The following is a 24,876-nucleotide window of genomic DNA, read 5'->3' on the forward strand; positions in this document are numbered from 1 at the left end:
CCACTGTATGTAAACTATTTGTGCTGTTTCAACCCGTAAGATGTCCTCTCCCCTTTCTCTAGTCATGAAAAAATTGGCAGACTTTGAACTCCCTTATGTGAGTCTTCGAAGTTCTGAAGTGGAAAACTGCAAGGTTGGACTCAGGAAGTGGTGAGTAAGCATTGTGACAGTAGGCATTTGAGGCTGTCTTACCATTGCTGATCAGAATTTGTCAGTCTCACAGCCCAACAGCTCACGACAGAGCAGGAACTTTGGGAAGGTGAAGAGGAAAGCAGTGAAGAAGAGAGAGGGGGGAATGAACAAGGCTATTTGTCCGAAAGGATAGGATGTTGAAGATGACTTATACTGGTCTCAAGGAAATACTCGAGGGGTGGTGTCTTGAGGGTGGCAGCCATGAAGATACGGCTTGAAAAACAAGGGCTGTTGGGGTGGGATTGAAGCAGGTAATGGTGAAGAATTGTGGGCTGTGGACTTGTTTTGGAATGGGTTACTGACTATTAATTGAAGGAACTTGTTGATGGTTACAAACAGGTCTGATTCATCTGTTGAACTGTGGTGTTCCCTGAAGGCAAAAGGTGGACTCAGCCAACTCGGAGTGCACTTGAACTGTAAACAGTCGGATTACATTCCTAAAGGATTCCAACAATAAATGCATCTATACCAGGGCCAGCTATATTCCCAGATTGATAGGACACTTTGCTGAAAATACTATCATTCCCCCCAGAAACACAGGGCCCTATGGAGAGCAAACAAAAAGAAAATAACAAAGACACTCCCCAGCTCACCCCCACACACATCGTATAACCTGTAGTTCCCAGGGTTTATTCCCATGGCTGCATTGGATTGCTTCTTTGGTTTACCCTCTCCCAGCCCAGTTATTCTGTAATCTGAGCACAGAAGCTTGAAAGAAAGGCATTTTGAAATCTAGGAATAGCAGTTATCTTGACTTTGTGATGCCCTGCTAGACCTCCAGTCTGCAGTTTTGAATTTTGGAAGAATATACCCAGCAAGGCTAGAAGTTCATTTACTGTTACTCAAAAGTATTTCTGAGAAATGGTCAAAATCTGTGAAACCCTGAGAAGGGAAAAGGAAAAACCCCTAGGAATTCCATCTAAGCGTTTATAGAGTAGTTATGGAAGCTGCTTAGTATAGTAAGAGGCTGAACTCAGTTATTCCTGGGATCAACGTATATGAATCTAAATCCCAACCCTCATAGGGTTTAGCTGAATAACCTTAGCCAAGTTATTCAACAAGCTCTCTAAGCCTCAGTTTCTCTATCTGTAAAATGGGAATAATAACAATAGCGTATACCTCATAGAATTATTGTGAGGGTTAAATAAAGTTATCTATATGGGGTCATATACTCAATAACTTTTGGTCTGGTTTGTTATTGTTATATTGAGGATAATAATGCTGATAATCGTAACAACAAAAATCCTTGGGGCTTAGACTTTTTTGCTCACGAGCTCTCCAGGGAACTTGAGATACAGGACAGATGAAGATTCTGTTCCTCACCTTGAAGCTCGAATTAGAAATTGGGCTTTGCCTGTGTCTTTATTAAATGGGTAAATTCTAGATCATAAGTGAAGTGCATGGTAAAATGTCTACTGCATAACAAGCCAGCATCTTGTATCCAGGCAGATTGCCTTTGCTCATGGGAACTGGGATGAAAGGTGGTCCCACTTCACCTGTTAGAGGTGAGAATCAGCTCACTGGAACGTGAGAACCTGGCATAGCATCCCACAGGTGCCTGGTCCCCTTTCCAGAGTGAGATGGGAGCAGGGAGCCTAGCTTGACTGCCACGAGCTGTGGGATTCCCAGCAGGTGAGGCCTTGCAGTGAGGCCTAGTTGGAGTCTTAGGGATTTTTCTCTGTTCATAAATTCCCTGGTGCATCTCTCCAATGATATAGTTCCTTCCAGACCCTGCCCTGGCCTCTGAGAGCCCCAGTCTGGGATGGGTCTGGGGGCTCTAACTCTCTGATGCAACAGTTCCTATTCTCTGCCACAGGGGGCCCCTGGGAGAGTGGGTAAAATAGCTAAATGGAATGTAAGTAATGAAGTTGCTCTTTAAGTAACATTTTCATCCTTTTCCTTGTTTAAGCCAATGCCATCGGTCTATTCGCCCTACACGTCTGAGTGCAGTGATTCTGCTTACCTCTGACCAGACTTGTTACAGACCAGCCGTAGCTCACCCTTTATTGACAGTTTCTGTCAATTCTTAGCATGACACTGTGCTTATACAGTAACTGTTATTTCATTTCATCCTGGTGATTCTGCTTCCATTAGACAGACATTAGACAGACAAGTCATTTTGCCAGGGGCGCAACTCTGAATAGGACCCAGCCCTTAAGCTCAGGGGTCTTCACACCTAGTGTCAATATCAACTTGATCAGAGCAGTGATCAAGATAAACTCAGGTGCTGAGGAAGCACAGAGTGGGCTCCTAACACAGCCTTGCAGAGTAGGGATCAGAGGAGGGGCCATGAAAATATGGCTTGCGGAGGGGCAGATAAGCCAGGGAAGGCGGTCTGTGAGGGGTGTGGTCTTCCAGGCAGTGGGAGAAGGGAGAAAATATGATTGGAATGTAGAGTGTTGGGGAGGGGAGTAAGAGATGAAATTGGAAATGAAAGCTGGGGCATACCATGAAGGGACTTGGAAGTGAGCAGGATAAATAATCTAACTCCTGGGACTATGAGAATCAAAAGGTTACTCAGGAAAGACCACTCCAGTTGGAATGTGGAGCGTGAGATTGAGGGAACACGACTGAGGCAGAAAGCCTGGTGAGGAGCTTACTGGAGCAGCTCAGACAAGAGACAAAGGTCACCTGGGTACAGGATGGTGATATGAATGTGGGCACTGGGCAGATGAGAATGCCAGGTATTGTGGGTGGGGAAAACGCATGCAGGACGTGGTGACTCAAGTGGGGCTGAGTGTGAATAGGGATACAGAGCATTCCCCTAAAGCTTTTATCATTATTATTATTATTTTGCATCTTTGCTCTCAGTGCCCACTAGGCAAGAGCTTACAGTATACGGAAAGGAAACAGAAGAGATGGAGGGACAAATTGAAGGTTAGACAAGTAGATGGGTGGAGCTTGGTCAGAAAAGGGGGTGTAGGTTCAAAGTGTAGAAGGCACCACTTCAGAGCCCATGAGCTCCCAGGTGTACCCATTAGCCGTGTTAAATTAATTAACCTAATACTCCTCAATTATGCAGGTACATGGACCCATCCCTCGATTCCATGCTGATGGACTGCAGAGCAGCTGTGAAGTTGATCTATATGCAGGTGAGGAAAACCAAGAACCATCAAAACACCACATATTATAAGTCTTTTGGGTTTGAAGCCATTAGAAAGAATTATACTAGTTAAGACTTTTATCTCCATATCTAGAGTAGGCAAATTCATACAGACAGAAGTAGAATAGAGGTTACCAGAGGCTGGGGGAGGGGAGAAGTTATTGTTTCGTAGAGAAAGAATTTATGCTAGGGATGATAAAAGTTTTAGCTATAGAGAGTGGTGACAGTGACACAACAGTGTGAATGTTTTTAGTGCCACTGGATTGTACACTTACAAATGGTTAAAGTTATAAATGTTATATATTTTTTACCACAGTAAAAAATATCAAAATAAAAAAGTAGAGTGTTTGGAGGAAAAAAAAAGAATTCTACCTCCATTTTAACAATCATTGTCTGAATTTGCAGCTGACACCCATCGTCTGGGCTAATCTACATGAGCCTAGAAATGACATCCCTGATAATTGAAAGGTACACATGGTCCCTAAATCTCATTTTAGCATTATCTTCTTTTTCCCTGAGCCAACAAGTGACATTCCAGCCCCCAGGGCCAGCTTCACAGGCAAGTGGCCTGTGAAGCCGGCACTGGGCCATGTGCTCAGAAGGACCCACTGCTTGTTTAATGCTCTGCTGTCACATCTTGGAATTCTCAGTAGTTTTTGAACAAGGGACCCCGCATTTTCATTTTGCATTAGGCCCTGCAAATTATGTAGTTGATCCTGTCTCCCCCTACCCACCAACCCCCAGAAAAGTAAATTTAGAGTTTGGCCTCCACTCCTTTCTCCAGCTCACGTGGTGAAGGTTCTGCTAAGCAGTGTAATGGTCAGCAGAGGCTGCCTCATCATACGCGGCCGCTTACCCCCATCTCAGTTCTCCCTCCTGCTTCACCAGCACCCCTGACAGGGCTCCCCAAGTCAGCATCATGGGAGGCCCGATCCTTTCTAAGGCCTGGCAGCTCTGGGAGGGAGGTGTGGAAACCTCTTTTAAGGAGTTCCATGAGAGATCCCACAGTCTGTTCTCACACAGCAGGCAGAGTGGCAGGTCAGATCCTTGCCCTGTTCAGATTCTCCCGAGTCTTTCCATCTCACTCAGACTAAACCCTAAATCTTTGCACACTTGTTTTATTTTCTCCTTAGCATTTCCTTTCTCTCTCTCCCCCTCTCCCCCTCTCCCCCTCTCCCCCTCTCCCCCTCTCCCCCTCTCCCCCTCTCCCCCTCTCCCCGTCTCCCCCTCTCCCCCTCTCCCCCTCTCCTCCTCCTCTCCCCCTCTCCTCCTCCTCTCCCCCTCTCCTCCTCCTCTCCCCCTCTCCCCCTCTCCCCCTCTCCCCCTCTCCCCCTCTCCCCCTCTCCCCCTCTCCCCCTCTCCCCCTCTCCCCCTCCCTCCCTCGCACAAATATAAATATATGTGTGTATGTTTGTCTATCCATTTTTAACATTTTTTTAATTGTCTCTCTCCCTACTAGAATGATTTCTCCACAAAAGCAGGTGTTTGTTTGTTCACTGCTGTATCCCCGGAAGCTATAACTGTTTCTGGCATGACATTAGTATTAAGCCCTGTGGTGGGCCCGACATTGTAATGCTTGTTTTAAATGCATTGTTTCATATAAACTCATAATAACCCTCCACGTTGTAAGAAGAAACACAAAGTTTGCTGACAAAGGATTCAGTGGGATGAAGAAAAGGGATTTAACAATACTTATTGCTGGTGGCTTTTATATAGCATGATTCTAAGCTGCTATACTCTGTAGCTTTTCATAAACTGAAATTAAAGAGAGGGGAGAAATACAGGTCAGTCATTACTTTCAGTGAGCTTTTCAAAGGAATAACAAGCATTTATAAAACCTACTGTAATATTCACTGGGTGGAGTGTGCTGCTTTGGATTCCTGAAGAGCAGAAGAGGAAAACAGCCTTGGCACATAGTTCCTTAGGTGACTTTGGTTTTGTTTTAAGCAGTTACATTGCTTTAATTGTATTATTTTAAGCAATTCTATATTTTTGGAGTGGTTTGTTATTCAGCAGTAGCTAACTGATACAAAGCTGTATTGTTTTCCCTTTAGCTAAGTAGGTGTGTTGCTGATATATTGCATGTATTGAGCCTAATTGTCATTTTAAACTACTTCAGGACGTTAGTTACACTATAATTCTACATGGAATGGGAGTTATCACTTACACTGAAAAACAAAGAGTGGCAGAGTTCCTTTTTATAGTTAGTAAAGCAAATGTTCATCTTTAAAAAAATGACCATACCGTGTTTCCTTGAAAATAAGACTTAACCAGAAAATAAGCCCTAGCATGATTTTTCAGGATGTTATCCCCTGAACATAAGCCCTAATGCATCTTTTGGAGCAAAAATTAATATAAGACCCGGTCTTCTTTTCAGAGAAACACGGGAGTTCCATATTTTCTTGCAAAGCAACAAACAGGTGCTTTCTGTGCCCAGAGAGAGGAAACTGCTATGCTTTATACTAAGATATGTATAAATGGACTGCCTAGCACAGGCTGAGCAGTGCAGTAAAAGGCAAGAGAAATTGCTAAATGCCTCCGAAGAAATGGAAGTAGTTACTGGAAGAGGCTGGCATGACTGGCTTATGCACCATACAGGACTATCACAAGGCACTGGGTCATTATTTAATTGACAGTGTTTTTTTCTTGGTGTCACACAAAATCATGGTTATCTGAGAACCAACAGTATCTTCATTTTGACAAAATAGAACATTATTTATGTACACATCTCCCCCACTAGACCACCAGCCTCAGGCAGGGACCTTGGCTTTTGGCCCAGGGCTAAGAACTTGGGGGCATAACTGAGCAGACAAAACGGATCCCAGCAAGCAGAATGTCAGATGAGTCACAACCTTAATATCCAGTCCTCCTTGGGTGACTTTTTAAGAGATCAAGACCATCTACTAAATCATTTCTATAAGACTCTTCTAAATTCTAAGGAGACGTATCAGGGTATCACTCAATACATGCTTAATGTCCACTGTTGTATTTTTATGGCTAGAACATAGTTTTGAGTTCCTTTCATAATAGACTTTGATCCACATATAACCATGTGCAGTGTACTTATACCCATATTATAGTAGTTGGCGGGTAATTTACCATTTTAAATGTTTACTGAGGCTCATCAGCATTGTATCCTTGCTATTATGATACATTATTATTTATGTGTCACGTCCAGCGCAACACGGGCAGTGAGGGTGCGAGACGGAGCGGCTTGGGTTAAGTTTTTAAGAAGAAACAGAGACTTAATGCAGTTAAAATCTCCGAAGGCCAGGGATCTCGCAGTCTCAGAGGACTGGAGCCCAGAATAAGGCCGACTGAAGGTTTTTATTGATAGGTATACAAATACAAGAAAGTAACATTGTTTCTTACACGGCCTGTGAGACTCACACATCATAGCAGAACAGTGTTTATTCCAATCACCCTTTGTCTGTAAACAGCCGAAGCACAAGGTCCCCTGATGTCTTAATTAAGGTATGTACCTTCTCAGGGTCAAGTCTCTCATATTGTAACAGTTCTGTTGAGACAAGTGGAGAGAACTGATCTTTATTGTTCTCATGACTTCTCTCACAAATAGGTGTAAAGGAAAAGCCAGAGCCAGCAATGGCTTTTCCTAGGCAGGGGGAAGGGGAGGCAAGGCCCCTTCCCATGTTTTTCTAAGGCAGCTCATTGGGGGTCCCCACTCGGTTCCGCCTGGCTCAGGTTGTATCTCCCATGAGATATCTTACCTGTCTTTAGCTGCAAACCATCTTTTGGGGACCAGACAGAGAGACATAAGGTGTAAACACAAGGATGGAACAGAGTTCCAGAAAGGCACAGTCTCACAGACTCTTCTTTCCTTAAGGAAAGACACGGGGGGATAGTTGGCTAGGCTGTTGTGTGACTGCATTTATATATGGTTTATTTGCTAGGACATCCTTGGTTGAGAATGCGTTACCTAATTCTAATATTGTTCCTGTGGGAAATAGGGTCATTGTGGCATGGTTTCCAGGGTCACATTGTGGTGAGAGGTAGGGACGGCCAGCATCGTAATATGATTTTTATCTGTCTTTGTTATAGAATTGCACCCCAGAGAGAATGGATGGTATTTCCTCTGCTTATATAATAGCTGGAAAAAAGAGGGTTTGTGGAAAGCATATTGAATTGCAGTTTCAAAGATGAATCTGTCCCTTGCTCTGCCACTGGCTCTTTCTCCACGTGGCCTTGGCCCAGACACTTCTTCCTTCTGGAACTAGAACTACGACTCCCTTTTAAGCAGTGAGGTGGAACTAACAGGCCCTAAGTTTTCTCATAGCTTAAATAGACTGTTATTCAAACCTTAGCTCTTTGCCTGGCAAAGTCTTCAAAAAGTTGGAGGTGATGTCATAATAACCTGTGCCATTATCATTGTCATCATTAGTATTCCCTGAATCTGAGTGGAGGTTCTGAGAAATCAAAAGAGGCCCAAGGTCAGCGGGAGGGAGAGACCCCAAATCGCTGCCTCCTTTGGGAAGCCCTCCTTGGCTCCTCCCAAAAGAAAATGCCTCCCTCCTCTGCTTTCATGTTTTTTGTTTAAACCCCCTATTCTGATGCTTCTCACCCAGCATTGTAAATACTGGTTCACATATGTATCTCCCTAGCTAGACTCTGCATTGCCAAGGGCAGAGGCTGTGTCCGGGGTGCCTAGGATATGTGAAGGAGTCAGGAACAATCATCCCTTTAAAGAGTTAATGCAGAAGTTCTTATGAGCACTGATAAATAACGGTGCCATCACAAACGACTACTAAGGCATACTCTTCTGATTTTTCTAAAGCAGATGTGTCCAGAGATGTGAATCAAGATGTGTCAGGATCAAGTGAATTCCCACAATGTGTTTCCTTTCTTCTTCTTGTTAAAAATTTTACTGACATTAACAAAATGCAAGATTGCATATAAAATTGTAAATTTGGGGGTTTTCTCAAAAATACTGAAGGCTTGGTCTATTCTGGGCCTGCATTTCAGCAGGGCCCGTATGGTAACTGTGCAAGTTTGAAAAAAGTGCCCCTTCATCCAGGCAGGGCCCATGGCTTGGTGAGGGGACTGTGGGCTGCTCATTAGCCTCCTAATGCCCCCGTGGCCGGTGCCCTTGGACATGGCCCACCAGGCTGGTCACACATCGCTGGCCTTGCTCAGCCGCAACCAGCTGGAGCCAAGTGGCTGATGCCTTGTTAAAAGAGGCACATGTTTTCTATTTCTCACTATTGTACCCTCTGCAGAGAGCACTAGCGTACGTGTGATTGAAGCTCATGAAAACCATGACTTATGTAATTTCACATGGTTTGAAAAATTAGGTTCTGTGTGAGTCTCCATCAGCCGGTCTTTGGGGAACCACAGAACTAAGTAGAGACATTTGTCTAAACTTGATTTCCTCATCTGGAGTGAGGTACTGTATATAATGCGTTTGAGTGATGACTTGTGAACTCGTACTGAAGGCTTGGTCAATTCTGGGCCTACGTTTCATCAGGGTAAAATATTTTCAAACGTAGTGAAAGAAAAACAGTTATGTTTCCTCTCCTGTAAGACATTTAAGTATCTGTTTGAGTCCCAGCTGCCCTAATGATTATTGATGTGTCTTCGGTTAGGACTTACTGCCGTGATTGCTGTTTCCCTTCTTTATTTAGCCAAGCTTTCTCTCAGACATCGTTGCCCTGAGCTAACAGCCCTTACAGGACTCTGACCGCAAGTAGAATTCAGGACAGAAAATGGCGTTTAATTCTTCGCACCCATCCTGAATCCATTCTAGTGTGGTGTCCAGGTTCAGTTTTGAGAACAGTTGGCAACAAGAAGAAAGTCTTGGGTTGGGTAGCTTTTATGTGGCAAGAATTCAGTGGCTTGGGAAGGGATAAGAGGACCTGGTGTAGTGGTCAGATCTGCGTTTTAATCCAAGTTTGCCGCAACTTGCTGGGTCATCTTGAAAGTCCTAAACTCTCTAGATCTTAATTTACCCATGTATAAAATGTGGTAATTTTCCTACCTTACATAATAGTTTGGAAAAAGCAACTGAGAAATCCTATCTAAAACAGGTTCTCAGTAAATGTTATTTTTCTTCTCTCTAAACTCATCTCATTTTCTCTCTAAATAGCAATGTCAAAAATTTATTCAGCTTTTCATTCTCCTCGTAGAGGTAAGGTAAAACCTGCCAGTATCACTGAGGGATGAAATATATAGATTTATGTTCAGACTAAGGTGTGAGTAAGCACCTGATAATTGGCAAAGAATTATTGCGTGTTGCTGTATGTAAGACATTGGACAAGCCACACTGAGGTGAAGGACACAGGGTCTTCCCTCAAGGGGTTAACAGTCTAATTGAGGATCAATGGAAAACCCTTTCAAAGCATAATAAATAAAAGCAGGGCAGGCTAATTGTATCAATTTAAATTGTACCAATTCTATATGAAGCTTCCTGTTTCCAACCCTCAATATTATATACTTTTTAGTCTCTGCTAAGTTGAGATGGGAAAAAAAGTTATTTGATTACTAGTGAGGTTAAATATATATGCATATATATATATATCCAGTTTGTCACTTGGAATTCATTTTTGTCAATTGCCAATACATATCCTCTGTCCATTTTTCTGTTAGGGATGTTTTCTATTAGGACATTTTTCCTATTTCTTTCTGGAAATAATATTAACTCTTTGCCACATAGGATACAGTCATTTTCCCTGGTTTGCCATTTACTTCTTAGTTTTGTTCTTAGTGGTTTTTATGTGCATGTGTTTTATATTTCATGTATTATATATTCCTTCATTGTGACATTTTGTATTTTTATCTTAAAAAGATATAACCTATCTCAAGATCAGATAAAGATATTCACCTTTGTTTTCTTCTGGATCTTTTATGGTGTTTTTTATACTTAGATCTTTAATGCATCTGAAATTATTTGATTGGGTGGTGTGGGAAAAGAGCTAACTTTATTTTCTTTCTCAAGTGCTGCCAGCTGTCCCCAAACCATTGAACAATCTTTCTATACCCACTAAAAAGTAACTTTTATGACATACTAGGTCCTCTTGGGTCTGTTTTTTATAGCCTTTCATACATGACTATGTTTTTGTCAGAGTAATTCATTTCTGTTAAGTTGCTGATTTTACAACTTATGTTGTTTTAAGGCAATACAGGACATTGAAAAAGAATGGGCCAAACCGACCCAGTTGCAGAGGCAGAAATTAGAGGCTCTCCAGAAAGAAGACAACCAAACAAAGGTAAATCAAATATTGCACCCAAAGAAATCCCTTGGAAGGGAATTAAACATATTGGAATTGAGCTGTTGGTAATTTATAAGACCATCAACATGGGGCTCTTTTAAAGCAACGAGAATACTTTCATTGATTTTTCTGATTATAAAATTAATAAAGACTTTTTTGTTTAAAGAATCTAAAAAATATAATATATTGTGAATCCTTTATCAAGTTAATTAATATAGACCCTCAACATTTTTAATGACCACAGAGTACTCCATTTTACGTTTTGTTATCATTTAGCTAACCAGTTTCCTGAGATTGAAAGTCAGGTTCTTTCCAGCTGTTGCTGCTATAAATCACTTTGGCAGCGAGCGTCATGAGCCTCAGGACTGTGTCTAATAATATATACGTCCCTGTGTTTTCCCAACACCTGGTATGGTTCCTGGCTGAAGGTCCCTACACACTGCAGCTGCATCCTCGGTCTTTGAGTACACATTCTATTATTCTTTAGAATATATTTCTAAACAGCCATTTTTAAAACTTTGTGAAGATGGTGCCAAGTCACACACCCCTGCCCCCAAGAAGTACATGCAAGTCTGACAAAGAAGGCACATTCTAACAGAAGAAATGGCCTCTATTTCATTGTGTTGTCTTTTTTTATTCTTTAAGACTTTGCCATTATTCACCACTAAAGCATTGATTTTGAACAAACTTTAGAGAATTCAGTTATACTTAGCTTGATATAGAATAATTCTTCAAAGTCTGTGATAATTTGAGAATTTTACTGATGAGACTGGGGGACGAAAAGGAAAAAGCACATACTGCCATGATTTAGTATATTCTCCTTCTTGGTATTCCATCATAGCTTTGTCACAGAAGTTTTGGAGTTCAATTTCTCTGCCTGTTTGTAAACTTTTACAATTACAGCTTCTTTTTTTTTTTTTTTTTTTTTTGGAGGGTGCAGTTCCCAGTGGCCCATGTGGGGATTGAACCGGCAACCTTGGTGTTATTAGCACCACGCAGCTACCCAACTAAGCTAACCGGCCATCCCTACAGCTTCTGTTTTGATGGCTAGAATATTTCTGCTACTTTGGATACAATTACCACTTCTGAGGACATTTATGCTCTATAAACTTTTTCATTTAGTAAGAATATTGGTTTTAACCATGCTGCTATGCTCTAACAAAATTTGTATTTTTGCCACAAAACAAATTTTATTTTCCATGATGACTGTTTCATCTGATTTTATAATACTATTTTTAAAATTTTTATTCTTTTAAATAATTTTTTATTTTTCTATTACAATTGACATACAATATTATATTATTTTCAAGTGTACAACACAGTGATTAGACATTTATATAACTTACAAAGTAATCACCTTGATAAGTCTAGTGCCCATCTGATACAATAGATAGTTATTACAGTATTATTGACTATATTCCCTATGCTGTACTTTACATCCCAATGAGTATTTATAACTGGCATTTTGCACATCTTATTCCGGTCTCCATTTTCACCCATCCCCCCAACTCCCCTCCCATCTGGCAGCCATCAAAATGTTCTCTGTATCTATGAGTCTGTTTCTGTTTTGTTTGTTCACTTATTTTGTTTTTTAGATTCCACATTTAAGGACAATCACATGGTTTTCATCTTTCTCTGTCTTACTTATTTCGCTTAGCACAGTACCCTGTAGGTTCATCCATGTTGTTGTAGATGGCAAGATTCCATCCCTTTTTATGGCTGAGTAATATTCCATTATATATATATATATATGTGTGTATACCACCTCCTCTTTATACATTCAACCATCGACAGCCAGCCAGGCTGCCTCCCCATCTTGGCCATCGTAAACAATGCTGCAATGAACGTACAGGTACACGTGTCTCCCTTGAAGTAGCGTTTTGGGTTTCTTCAGATAAATACACAAAGAAGTGGAATTATTGGGTCCTTCTTTGTCTCTTGTTATATAGCCTTTGTTTTAAAGTCTATTTTGTCTGGTATAAGTATTGCTACCCCAGATTTTTTTGTTTGTTTGTTTCCATTTTCATGAAATATCATTGTCCCATCCCTTTACTCTCAGTCTGTGTGTCTTTTGATCTGAAGTGAGTCTCTTGTAGGCAACATATGTAAGGGTTTTGTTTTCTTTTTTTTAAAATGTTAATTATATTCTTTTTGTTTATTAGTTCCAGGTGTACAAAAACAACATAATGATTAGACATTTACATACCTCACAAAGTGATAACCCCACAAGTCTACTACCCATCTGACACCATACATTGCTGTTACAATACCATTGACTATATTCCCTGTGTTGTAGTTTAAATTCCATTACTGCATATTTTTAAATTATAGTTGACATTCAGTATTATTTTTATTAGTTTCAGGTGTACAACATAGTGGTTAGGCATTTATATAATTTATGAAGGGATACTCCCAATAAGTATAGTACTCGTCTGACACTATACATACATAGTTTTTACAATATTAGTGACTGTATTTCCCAATCTGTATTTTATATCCCCATGAGTATTTTGTAACTACCAATTTGTACTTTATAATTGCTTCATCTCTCTTGTCCAGCCCTCAACTTCTTTCCCTTCTAGCAACCATCAGTTTATTCTCTGTATCCATGAGTCTGTTTCTGTTTTGTTTGCTTGTTTATTCTGTTCTTGAGATTTCACATATAAGTGAGATCATTTAGTCTTTCTAACTCTGACTTATCTTAGCATAATACTCTTAAGGTCCATCCATATTGTTGCAAATGGTAAGATTTCATTCTTTTTTATGGCAGAAAAATACTCCATATGTAGATATACCACAAATTCTTTATCTAATTGCCTATTGATGGGCATTTGGGTTGTTTCCATATCTTGGCTATTGTGAATAGTGCTGCAGTAAACACAGGGGTGCATATGTATGTCTTTTCAAATTAATGTTTTGGATTTCTTTGGATAAGTACCCAGGAGTGGAATTGCTGGGTCATAAGGTAGTTCTATTTTTAATTTTTTGAGGAACCTCCATACTGTTTTCCATAGTGGCTGCACTAATTTGCAGTACCACCAATAGTGCATGAGGGTTCCCTTTTCTCCGTATACTCACCAACACTTGATGTTGATGTATTGACGATAGCCATTGTGACAGGTATCAGGTTATATTTCATTGTGGTTCTAATTTGCTTTTCTCTGTTGATTAGTGATGTTGAGTATATTTTCATGTCTATTGGCCATGTGTATGTCTTCTTTGGAGAAATGTCTATTCAGGCCGTCTGCCCATTTTTAAGTTGGATTGTTGGTTATTTTGGTGTCAAGTTGTATGATCTTTTTATAAATTTTGCTTATTAACCCCTTATTGGATGTATCATTGGCAAATATCTTCTCCCATTCACCAGGTTGCCTTTTTGCTTTGTTAATGGTTTCCTTTGCTGTGCAAAAAGCGTTTTAGTTTGTTGTAGTCCTACTTTTTTTTCTTTTGATTCCCTTGCCCAAGGAGAGATATCAGAAAAAACGTTACTAACAGCAATGTCAAGAGAGTTGACTGCCTGTGTTTTCTTCTAGTTTTATGGTTTCAGGTCTTACATTTAAGTGTTTCATTCATTTTGAGTGTATTTTCTATATGGTGTAAGAAGGTGGTCCAGTTTCATTTTTCTGCATGTATCTGTCCAGTTTTCCCAACACCATTTATTGAATGGATTGTCTTTACTCCATTGTATATTATTGCCTCCTTTGTCATAGATTAAATGACCATATAGGTATGGGCATATTTCTGAGCTCTATCATCTGTTCCTTTGATCTGTGTGTCTGTTTTTATGCCAGTACCATGCTGTTTTGATCACTATAGCCTTGTAGTATACTTTGATATCAAGTAATGTGATACCTCCAACTTTGTTCTTCTTTCTCAAGATTACTGGGTCTATTCAGGGTCTTTTGGGTTCCATATAAATTTTAGGATTATTTGTTCTAGTTCTGTGAAAAATGTCGTTGGTATTTTGATAGGGATGCCTTGAATCAATACATTGCGTTGGGTACTATAGACATTTTAATGATGTTAAATCTTTCCATCTATAAGCAGAGTATGTGCTTCCATTTATTTGTATCTTCATTAATTTCTCTCTTCAGTGTCTCATAATTTTCCAAATACAGATCTTTTGCCTCCTTGGTTAAATTTATTCCTAGGTATTTTCTTGGTGCAATTATAAATGATATTGTTTTATTAATTTCTCTTTCTGATATTTATTATTGTTGTATACAAACAAAACCGATTTCTGAATATTAATTTTGTATCCTGCTACATTACTGAATTCATTTATCAGTTCTAATGGATTTTTTTTTTTTTTTTAGTGGAATCTTTAGGGTCCTCTCTGTATATAGTTTCAGGTCATCTGCAAATAATGGGTTTTACTATTTCCTATCTAATTTGGATGCCTTTTATTCCTTTTTCTTGTCAGATTGCTGTGGCTAGGAGTTCCAATACTATGTTGAATAAAAGTGGTGAAAGTGGTTTGTTCCTGATCTTAAGGAAAATGCTTTCTTTCGGTTTTTCACCATTGAATATGATGTTAGCTGTGGGTTTTTCATATAAGGCCTTTATTATGTTGAAGTATGTTCCCTCTATTCCCACTTTGTTGAGAGTTTTTATTATAAATGGATGCTGGATTTTGTCAAAGGCTTTTTCTGCATCTATTGATATGACTGTATGATTTTTATTTTTCTTTATGTGGTGTATCACATTGATTTGCAGATATCAAACCAAGCTTTCATACCAGGAATGAATCCTACTTGTTTGTGATGTATGATCCTTTTAATGTATTGCTGAAATCAGTGTACTAACATTTTGTTGAGGACTTTTGCATCTCTGTTCATTAGGGATATTGGGCTATAATTTTCTTTCCTTTTTTTTTTTGTAATATCTTTGTCTGGTTTTGGATCAGGGAATGGTGGCCTCATAAAGTGAACTTGGGAGCCTTCCCTTCTCTTCAGTTTTTTGGAATAGTTTGAGAAGAATAAGTGTTAACTTTTTTTTTTTTTTTTTTTTTTTTTTTTTAATGTTTGGTAAAATTCACCTATGAAGCTCTCTGGTCCTGGACTTTTGTTTGTTGGGAGCTTGTTGATTACTAATTCAGTTCCATTAGTAGTAATTGGTTGGTTCAGATTTTCTGTTTCTTCTTGATTCACCCTTGGAAGATTGTCTGATCCTAGGAATTTATCCATTTCTTCCAGATTGTCCAATTTTTTGGCGTATAGTTGCTCATAAAATTTTCTTAAATTTTTTTTTTTTATATTTCTGTGGTGTCCATTTCACTTCTCTGCTTTCATTTTTTATTTTATTTATTTGGGCCCTCTCTCTTTTTTTCTTGATGAGTCTGGTTAAAGGTTTGTCGATTTTGTTTATCTTTTCAAAAAACCAGCTCTGAAAATCAATCTTTTTTATTGTTGTGTAAGCTTCTACTTCATTTATTCCTGCTCTGATCATTATTATTTCCTTCCTTATACTCACTTTAGGCTTTGTTTGCTGTTCTTTTTCCAGTTCCATTAGGTGTAAAGTTAGATTGTTTACTTGAGATCTTTTTGTTTTCTTTAGGCTTGCATTGCTATGAATTTCCCTCTTAGGACTGCTTTCACTGTGTCCCATAGATTTCATGTCATTGTGTTTTCATTTTCATTTATCTCAAGGGGTCTTTTGATTTCTTCCTTGTTCTCGTTGACCCATTCATTATTTAGTAGCATGTTATTTAACCTCCATGTGTTTGTGTTTTTTCAGTTTTTTTCTTGTAATTGGTTTTGAGTTTCATACTATTGTGGTCTTTTCTTATTGAGATTTATTTTGTGGCCTCAAATATGATCTGTCTTAGAAAATGTTCCATGTGCACTTGAAAAGAACATATATTCTGCTGCTTTGGGGTAAAATGTTCTAAAAATATACATTAAATTAATGTGGTCTACTGTGTCATTTAAGGCCACTGTTTCTTTGATGATTTTCTGTCTGGAAGATCTGTCCATTGGTGTCAATGGGGGTTTTAAAGTTTGCTACTATGATTGTGTTACTGTCGATCTCTGCCTTTATGTCAGTCAATATTTGTTTTATATATTTAGGTGCTCCTATGTTGGGTGCATAGATGTTTGCTAGGTTTAGGTGCTCTTGTTGGATTGATCCTTTTATCATTATGTAATGTCCTTCTTTGTTTCTTATTGTAGCCTTGGTTTCAACGTCTGTTTTGTCCGATATAAGTATTGCTAATCCAGATTTTTACTCATTTCCATTTGTGTGAAATATCTTTTTCCATCTCTTTACTTTCAGTCTATGTATATCTTTAGATCTGAGGTGGGTCTGTTGTTGTCAGCATATGCATGGGTCTTGTTTTCTTATCCATTTAGCTACCCTATGTCTTTTGATTGGAGCACTTAATATATTTACATTTAAAGTGATTATGGATAGATACAATCATTGCCATTTTTTTCATACTTTTGATCTTCTTTGATTTTTTTGCTTTCTCCCTTCTTAAAGAAGTCCTTTTAACATTTCTTGTAATACTGGCTTGGTGGTAATGAATTCCTTTAGCTTTTTCTTGTCTGTGAAGCTCTTTATCTCTCCTTCAATTTTAAATGATAGGCTGGGTATTACAATCTTTGTTGTAGGTCCCTTGCTTTTTATTACTTTGAACATTTCGTGCCAATCCTTCTGGCCTGCAAAGTTTCTGTTGAATAATCAGCTGACAGTCTTATGGGAATTCCCTTTAGGTAACTAACTGCTTTTCTCTTGCTGCTTTTAAGATTTTCTCTTTGTCTTTAACCTTTGGTATTTTAATTATGTATCTTGGTGTCGGCCTCTTTGGGCTCATCTTTTTTGGGACTGTGCACTTCCTGAGCTTGTATGTTTACTTCCTTCACCAGTTCAGGGAAGTTTTCCATCATTATTTCTTCAAATAGGTTTTAAATTTCTTGCTCTCCCTTTTCTTCTTCTGGTATCCCTATGCTGTTTCACTTGATGTGGTCCCAGAGGCCCCTTAAACTGTCCTCATTTTTTTGTATTCTTTTTTCTTTTTGCTGTTCTGATTAGGTGATTTTTGCTTTCTTGTCTTCAAAATCACTGATTTAAGCCTCTGCTTCATCTAATCTACTATTGACTCCCTCTAATGTATTCTTCATCTCAATTATTGTGTTTTTCATTTCTGACTGGTTATTTTTTATGTTTTTTTTATCTCCATTTTTATGTTTCCTATCTCACGGTTGAAGTTTTCACTGAGTTCATCTACTCTTCCCCTAAGTTCATTGATCATCCTTATAACGAGTGTTTTGAACTTTGTAACTAGTAGATTGCTTGTATCCATTTTGTTTCATTGTTTTTCTAGAGTTTTTGTTCTGCTCTTTCATTTGGGACATGCTTCTTTGTCTCCCCTTTTTGACTGACTCTCTGCGTTTGTTTCTATGTATTAGGCAAATGTACTACATCTCCTGGTCTTGGTAGAGTGGACTTATTTGATAGGTGTCTTGAGTGGGCCAGTGGCCTAGTCTCCCTAGACACCTGAGCCAGGTGCTCCAGGTGTGTCCCTTGTGTAGTTTGTGTGTGCCCTCCAATTGTAGTTGAACATTGATTGCTGTTGGCATGTTAGTGGGAGGAATTGACTCTCTGGATGTTTGGTTGTGAGGAATGGCTGTGACTAGAGCAGAGGAGCTGTTGTGCAGGGACTGACCCCACAGATCAGGATTCACTTTAGTGGGACAGTGGTGCCTGCCTACTTCACCCTTTGGGTGTGTCATTTGTGGAGGTGGTAGGGTGGTTTTCTGGTATGGTCTGAAGCTGGCCACTGGGTGTGTTGGTTTCTGGGGCTCCTTGGTGGGGGCTCTGGTACAGGACAAGGTCAGCCACTGCCTGTGCCCAGTCTGGTGCCATTTGGTATGAGCTACAAAGTGATCTGTAGATGGTTGCCACTTGTGTTAGACTTGGAGGCACCTGGAAGAGCTAAGCTGAGAACTAAGAGGCTGGCTGCCACTGGTGCTGAGCTTGGGGCCACTTACCAAGTGATATGGGCATGCCTAGGCCAGCTGCTGCTTGTTTGGGGGTTGTGAATGTTTGAGAAATGTTAGAAAGTCCACGGAATGAGCCAAGTCAAGCTATTTGTGTGGAAAAACTGCTGGAAGAGGCTTCGGTGGTCCCACAAGTTGGATAAGGCAGTGTTTCAGGGAATCACCAGGGCTGGGTGACTGGTGTTAGCCAGGTTTAATGGAGACTTAGATTTGGTGCCTACCTGCGCCTGCAGGCTCTGTAGTGGGAGGACTCAACCAAGGAACAAGGGCATCTGCCAGCACTTCTGTCTGAAAGAAAGCTGCCTTTCCAGCCCTCACTCTGAAACCAGACAATTCAGTTCATCCCTGTATTTCCTCAATGCGCTTTGAGCTCCTGTCCCAGTGCTGGACTGAGTGAATCCCTCAGCAAGTAAGTCCATGTATGGGCCCTTTAAGAGGAATGCCTGGATCTCCAGCATCCCTTTGTCTCACTCAGCCACAATCCCCACTGGTTTTCACAGGCAGAAGTCATGAGGACTTCTTTTCCTGGCCCTGGAACCCTGGGCTGGGGAGCCGGTGTGGGACTGGTATCCCTTACTTCTCAGGGGGGAATTCTGCAGCTGATATATCCCTCCCAATTTTTAACCCCCACATGTGATGTGGGACCAGCCCACTCTGCATCTTCAGTCTTGTGGCTTCTTCTTTATGTCCTTAATTGTAGGATTTCTGTTCAGCTAGTCTTCAGGCGGTTCTTCATGATGGTTGTTCTGTAGTTTAGTTGTAATTCTCATGGGTGGAGGCAAGCACAGTATTTACCTACTTCTCCATCTTGACCAGAAGTCTTTATGATACTATTTTTACGGTGGTCTTTTAAAAACTTCACATGCATGAATTTGTCTTCTAAATTCAGTCCTCTAAGTTTTCTTTGCATTTTGTTCAAAATCAATACTTTAGTGGTGAACATTGACTAAGTGTAAAGAATAAAAAAAGACAACAGAATGAAGCGGAGTCCATTTCTTCTGTTAAAATATGGCTCGTTTGACTCATACACGCTGCGTGGGGACAGGGTGTGTGTGAGTGTTTTTCTCTCTGAAAAAAAATTGAATCATTATTCAAATTAAGTGATTTTTCTCTTGAAGCATCTAAGGATACTGCTATAACATCAGCGTTATTTAAATGTTTGTGAAATTCTTCTTCTGCTAATGGAGCCAACACATTAGCAACTATTGCTTTACTTTATGTACATATACAAAAAAACTCAGAACTGAAAATGAGTGAAATTCATTTAAAGAAGCAATCATTTTATCTAAATCAAATAGGCTAACTATGGTGTATGGGCAACTGTTTTTGTAAATAAAATTTTATTGGCACACAGCTATGCTCATTCACTTGTGTATTGTCCAATGCTACTTTTGTGCTAGAGCTACCGAGGCGAGTAGTTGCAATAGAAACCATATGCCTGCAAAATGGAAAATATTTACTATGTGGCTCTGCAGAAACATTTGGAAACCTCTGATCTAAATGAAAATATATAAACATACCTTCTGCAGTTACACATGTTAAATTATCTTTTCCAGGTACAGTCTTTTTTTTTTTTTTTGGAGTTTTAAAAAGAGGATAGTATATTAAAAGTAAAGGGTCAGGGGTCCCGAATGGACGTGCACCACAGTCTTCTTAGAACTATTTTCGAGTAGATAATCCTTGCAGATTTCTGTCTTCTGGTTTTCATGCAATCAGTAATATTACTGCACCCTCTTGCTGAATGGCAAATGCCAGCAAGTATTTTAAACAAGTTACTTATTCATCACCAAATTTCTTGTGAAATGCAGCTTAATATTTAATTAAACAAAAAGTTTTCATCTCTTTTAGAGCATTGCAATTAAGAGTTTATTACAATTTTTAAAAAGTTATTAAACAATTAATGATTTATACCATATAATAAATAAGAAACTTTTGTAGGAAGAGCATGAAACTATATGCTTTGTGTGGCAGGATTACTCATCTCCTGGCTCCACCCCTGCACAAGTAACATCTACTCACAACCTGTCATTTCTGACCCAAGAGGAGGCCCGGCAGCTTAATGCATCTCCTAAGGGGAATGCCTGGGCTACAGCACAATGAGCTGGTACAACATGTGGCTGGGAGGGAGAGGAGCCTCAAATACTTCTCCCACCTTGTACCAAAGGTACGGCATGTGTCTCAGCGCATTTTTTAGAGAGTGCTTCATGTAGTACTTGAAAGGGAGGCGTAAGTTACCTTGCTTCAGGAAAGGAACCGGAAAGAGCCAGGTTGTCACTGGGTGGTTTTTCTAACTTATGTGTTAAAGTTGTTAAAGTGAGAACTCCCCTCTGTGCACACACATCTCACATACTAGCAGGCAGGACCATGGTGAAAGCTGGAAGAACAAGGTAGAGGTCACCAAGCTGATAGCAGTTTATTTAAATGCATCAATAATCACTGTTAAAAAGAATGAAAAGTCCTCAATAGACATAAACAGGATGGGATGCTGGGACCACAATTGTGAACTGCAGCTGCCATCTGTTCTTAAGTCACGTCAGAAGCAGAGGGAAAATCTAAACTTCAAAACATCACATAAAAGTGTTCCCTTGACACGTGGGGCTGTCTGAAACTCTATTAAGAAAGCAGACTTACTCTTGCTCTCATTTCATGTCTATTTCCAAAATCTGTTTCTTTGACAATGATACCACCATCACATAATGAACTACTGTAAAAATGAACTAGTTTCCTCCTACATAGACTTCAGCTTAGTTTTTTAAAAGACAGCATTTTAAATGTATACTTTTTGTTTATTTTGCTGTTATAATCTGCTGAGATGAATCATATCTGCTCATTCATTTATTCCCTCTACTCATTTCTTCATTTATCATTCACACATGCAATATTTTCACTCCCACTAAGTACCAAGCACTGCAACAGGAGTAGAGACGTAATGCCATGAGGCAGAAATGATCTGTGCCCTGTTAGAACCCAACATGAACTACCCCAGGCCTTATTGTCAGAGAGCACAGGGCGCATTGTCTTCATATTGTGCAGAAGAAAAAGGTGCAGTCACTGTAACTTAATACCATGTGTCCTCCTAGAATGGTAGTAGCTTCTGACGTGAGGTTTTCATCAAATGGTCTTTTGTTTCCTCCTACCTCTCACACTCTCTTTTGGAGCAGTTTTTGGAGCTGTCCCAGGAGGTACAGCATTATGGATACATGCAGCTGGACCCCTGTACCTGTGACTACCCAGAACCGGGCTGTGGGGCCATTCTTTCTGTGGGCAATAACGAGATCAGCTGCTCCATAACCCTGCCTGATAACCAGACCCAGGACATCATTTTCCAGATGAACAGAGTGAAGTGCTGGCAGGTCACTTTCCTTGTGAGTATCTTGGCACTGCCTTACTCATGATTTAACATCTCCACTCATGATTTAAAATCCTATTGTTTTAGGGTGACAATGTTGACACTAGGGCGACAAAGTTGCCATTTGAATCAGTACCTTGAGTGAACTAACATCTAAGCCACAGTAAGTGTCACCCACTGGTAAAACTTATCTATTGTTTGATATAAGTTTCCCACCCACAGCAGTAGCAACAGCCATCTTTCCACCTTCCAACAATAGGCTTCTCTATTGCTTGAAGGGTAGCTATAGTAATAACAGCATACAGAAATAACAGCTACCATGTATAGAACACTCAATATGTACTTAGTACTGACAAGATCTCTATCCTTAGAAACTGGATGCTGTCCAGCCAGTTATACTTAAAGACCACTGGCATCATACCTACATTGCCATCTTCCAAAAGAAACCCTTATGATTGGATTTGTTGAGTACATGCTTTGTACCAGGTGCTGTGTGGGGCACTGCCACATCTATTATTTAATTCTTACAATAACTCAGTGAACTAAATGGGAATATCCACTTTACACAGGAAACTGAGGTTAACTAGTAGAGGGCAAATACTACTAAAGCAACTGTACTACCAGCTGTTAAATCCACAGAATCCATGGGAATTTTTTATCTGGAAGAGTACTAGGTGTCTCCCTCTCCTTCTTCCCCTTTTTGTGGGCCACGTTTCCCTTTGACAATTCCAAAAATGCTGGTTTCTTGGGGTTCTATTTCTAGCATCTTTCCTCTACGTATTCTCTGAAATTAATTACCCAGACCCCTCTCAAAAGGCCCAGTGTTTCCTGCTGCCTTCTGGACGTCTTCACCAGCTGTCTCATGGACATCTCAAACTCAACCTTTCCCCAAACCAGACTCATCCTTTCTCTCTCATGCCCATCCTAGGGTTCTTCTTCTTGTGTTCCCAATCTTGGTAAATGGGACTTCTATTGCCACCCCCTAATTACCAAACAGGTCACATTGAAATTATATCTCTGACTTTTCTCTCTCTCTTACCTTACATGTTTAATTGCTGGTGGAGACATATGCATTCTACAACCTTGTTATTTTTTAGAATTCTCCCTTTCTCTCCACCTTCATCACTTGCTCCCAATATTTCCTGCCTAGATGGATCCAACAGCCTCCTAACCCTTTTTCCTGCTTCACTTTTTCTCTCTTGGGGTCAGAGAAAATACATCATATGATTTCAGTCCTTTTAAACTTATGGGAATTTGTTTTGAGGCCCAAAATTTGATCTTAGTAAATGTTCCATGTGCATCTGAAAAGAATGTGTATTCTGTTGCTACTGGGTAGATTATTCTATAAATATCAATCAGTTGATAGTGTTCAAATCTCTTATAGCCTTCTACATTTTCTCTCTACTTGTTCTATCAGTTACTGAAGGAGTGTTAAAATTTTCAAATATAATTGTGGATTTGTCTATTCCTTTTACATTTTATCAGTGTTTTCCTGTCTTATTTTATGATTCCACTTGTTTGTACTATTGGCTTTTTAAATTTGCTATACATTTTTTATTTATTTATGATTATTTAAGAGTTTTTAATATACATCTTTAACTTATTTTAGTCTACTTTCAAATATACCACTTCACAAGAAGTGTAAAAACATGACAACCGTGTACTTCTATTTGCCCCTTCTGTCCTTTATGATAGTGGTTGCCAAACTTTATCTCTACATATATTATTAGCCTCATGCCACACACAATTATTTTTGCTTTAAACAGTTCATTATTTTTAGTTAACCTTTTAGTTTTGATACAATTGTAGATTCCCATGCAGTTGTAAGAAGTGGTACAGAGATCCTGTGTACTCTTTACCTATTTTTCTCAATTATTACATCTTGCAAAACTATAGTACAATATCACCACTCAGGATATTGACGTTGGTACAATCAAGAGTCAGAACATTTCCATCACCACCCTCATGTTGGCCTTTTATAGCTATGTCCTCTTTTATAGTTATGCCCACTTTCTCCCACCGCTACTCCTCCTTAACGCCTCAACCACTATCTGTCTGCCATTTCCATAGTGCATCATTTCAAGAATATTATATGAAACTTTTGGAGGTGATAGATATATTTATTACATTGATTGTGGTCATGGTTTCATGGATGTATGTGTATGTCTAAACTCATAAAATTGTATACATTAAATATGTGCAGTTTATTGTATATCAGCCATACCTCAGTAAAACCATTTAAAAATAAAACAAACACACATAAAATGAGGTTATGTATTGGTCAGTTGATGAAAATGTTGTGACCAGAGGTTCACAGGACATAAATCTGTATTTCCCCTTGGGCTATAATTCAGTATTCAGTAATTCAGTATTTACAGTGACTTTATAGAACATGACTACTATGAATTATAACAATTGACTCTTTTTAGAAGGTAGAAATATAAATAAAAGCAAAGAATTGATTACCTTAAGAAAAATAAAAGAATGTTACATGAATGGAATCCTATAGTATGTAGCCTTTTACTCAGCATAATTCTTTGGAAATTCATCCAGGTTGTGGTGTATATCAGTAGTTGGTTTCTTTTCTTTGCTGAGCAGTATTCCATGGTATGGACTGACCAATATTTGTGTAACCATTCACCCAATGAAAGATACCTGGTTGTATCTAGTTTTAGCTATTATGAGTAAAGCTCCTATAAATATTCATGTATAGTTTTTTTTGTCTGAGCACAGATCATTATTTCTCTGGGATAAAAGCCCAGGAGTACATTGCTGGGTCATATAGAAGTTGCATGTTTAGTTTTTAAGAAACCGCCAAATTGTTTTCAAGGGTGGCTATTCCAACCTACATTCCCATCAGCAATGTATGAGTAATCCAGTTTTTCTGCATCATTATCAGCATTTGGTATAGTCACTATTTTTTATTTTAGTCATTCTGATAAGTGTAATGGTGTTTCATTGTGATTTTAATTTGCATTTCCCTCATGGCTAATGATGCTGAACATCTCT

The 24,876-nt window shown here is 39.3% G+C and overlaps 1 protein-coding gene across 3 annotated transcripts in view; it reads left to right on the forward strand.

Moving 5' to 3' along the window:
- Window positions 1–24,876, forward strand: part of SNX31 (sorting nexin 31) — a 77,730-nt gene that overhangs the window by 31,206 nt on the left and 21,648 nt on the right. For all 3 annotated transcript variants that reach the window (XM_019716373.3, XM_019716374.3, XM_074316486.2), the window contains exons 7-10: window positions 63–150; window positions 3,215–3,284; window positions 10,423–10,515; window positions 21,680–21,883. In XM_019716373.3, the coding sequence (XP_019571932.3) occupies window positions 63–150; window positions 3,215–3,284; window positions 10,423–10,515; window positions 21,680–21,883 (455 nt within the window). The remainder of the gene's footprint in view (window positions 1–62; window positions 151–3,214; window positions 3,285–10,422; window positions 10,516–21,679; window positions 21,884–24,876) is intronic.

Source organism: Rhinolophus sinicus, chromosome 6 (genome assembly GCF_057876585.1).
Source record: "Rhinolophus sinicus isolate RSI-liver-muscle chromosome 6, RSI-T2T, whole genome shotgun sequence".
In the NCBI taxonomy this organism is placed as follows: domain Eukaryota; kingdom Metazoa; phylum Chordata; class Mammalia; order Chiroptera; family Rhinolophidae; genus Rhinolophus; species Rhinolophus sinicus.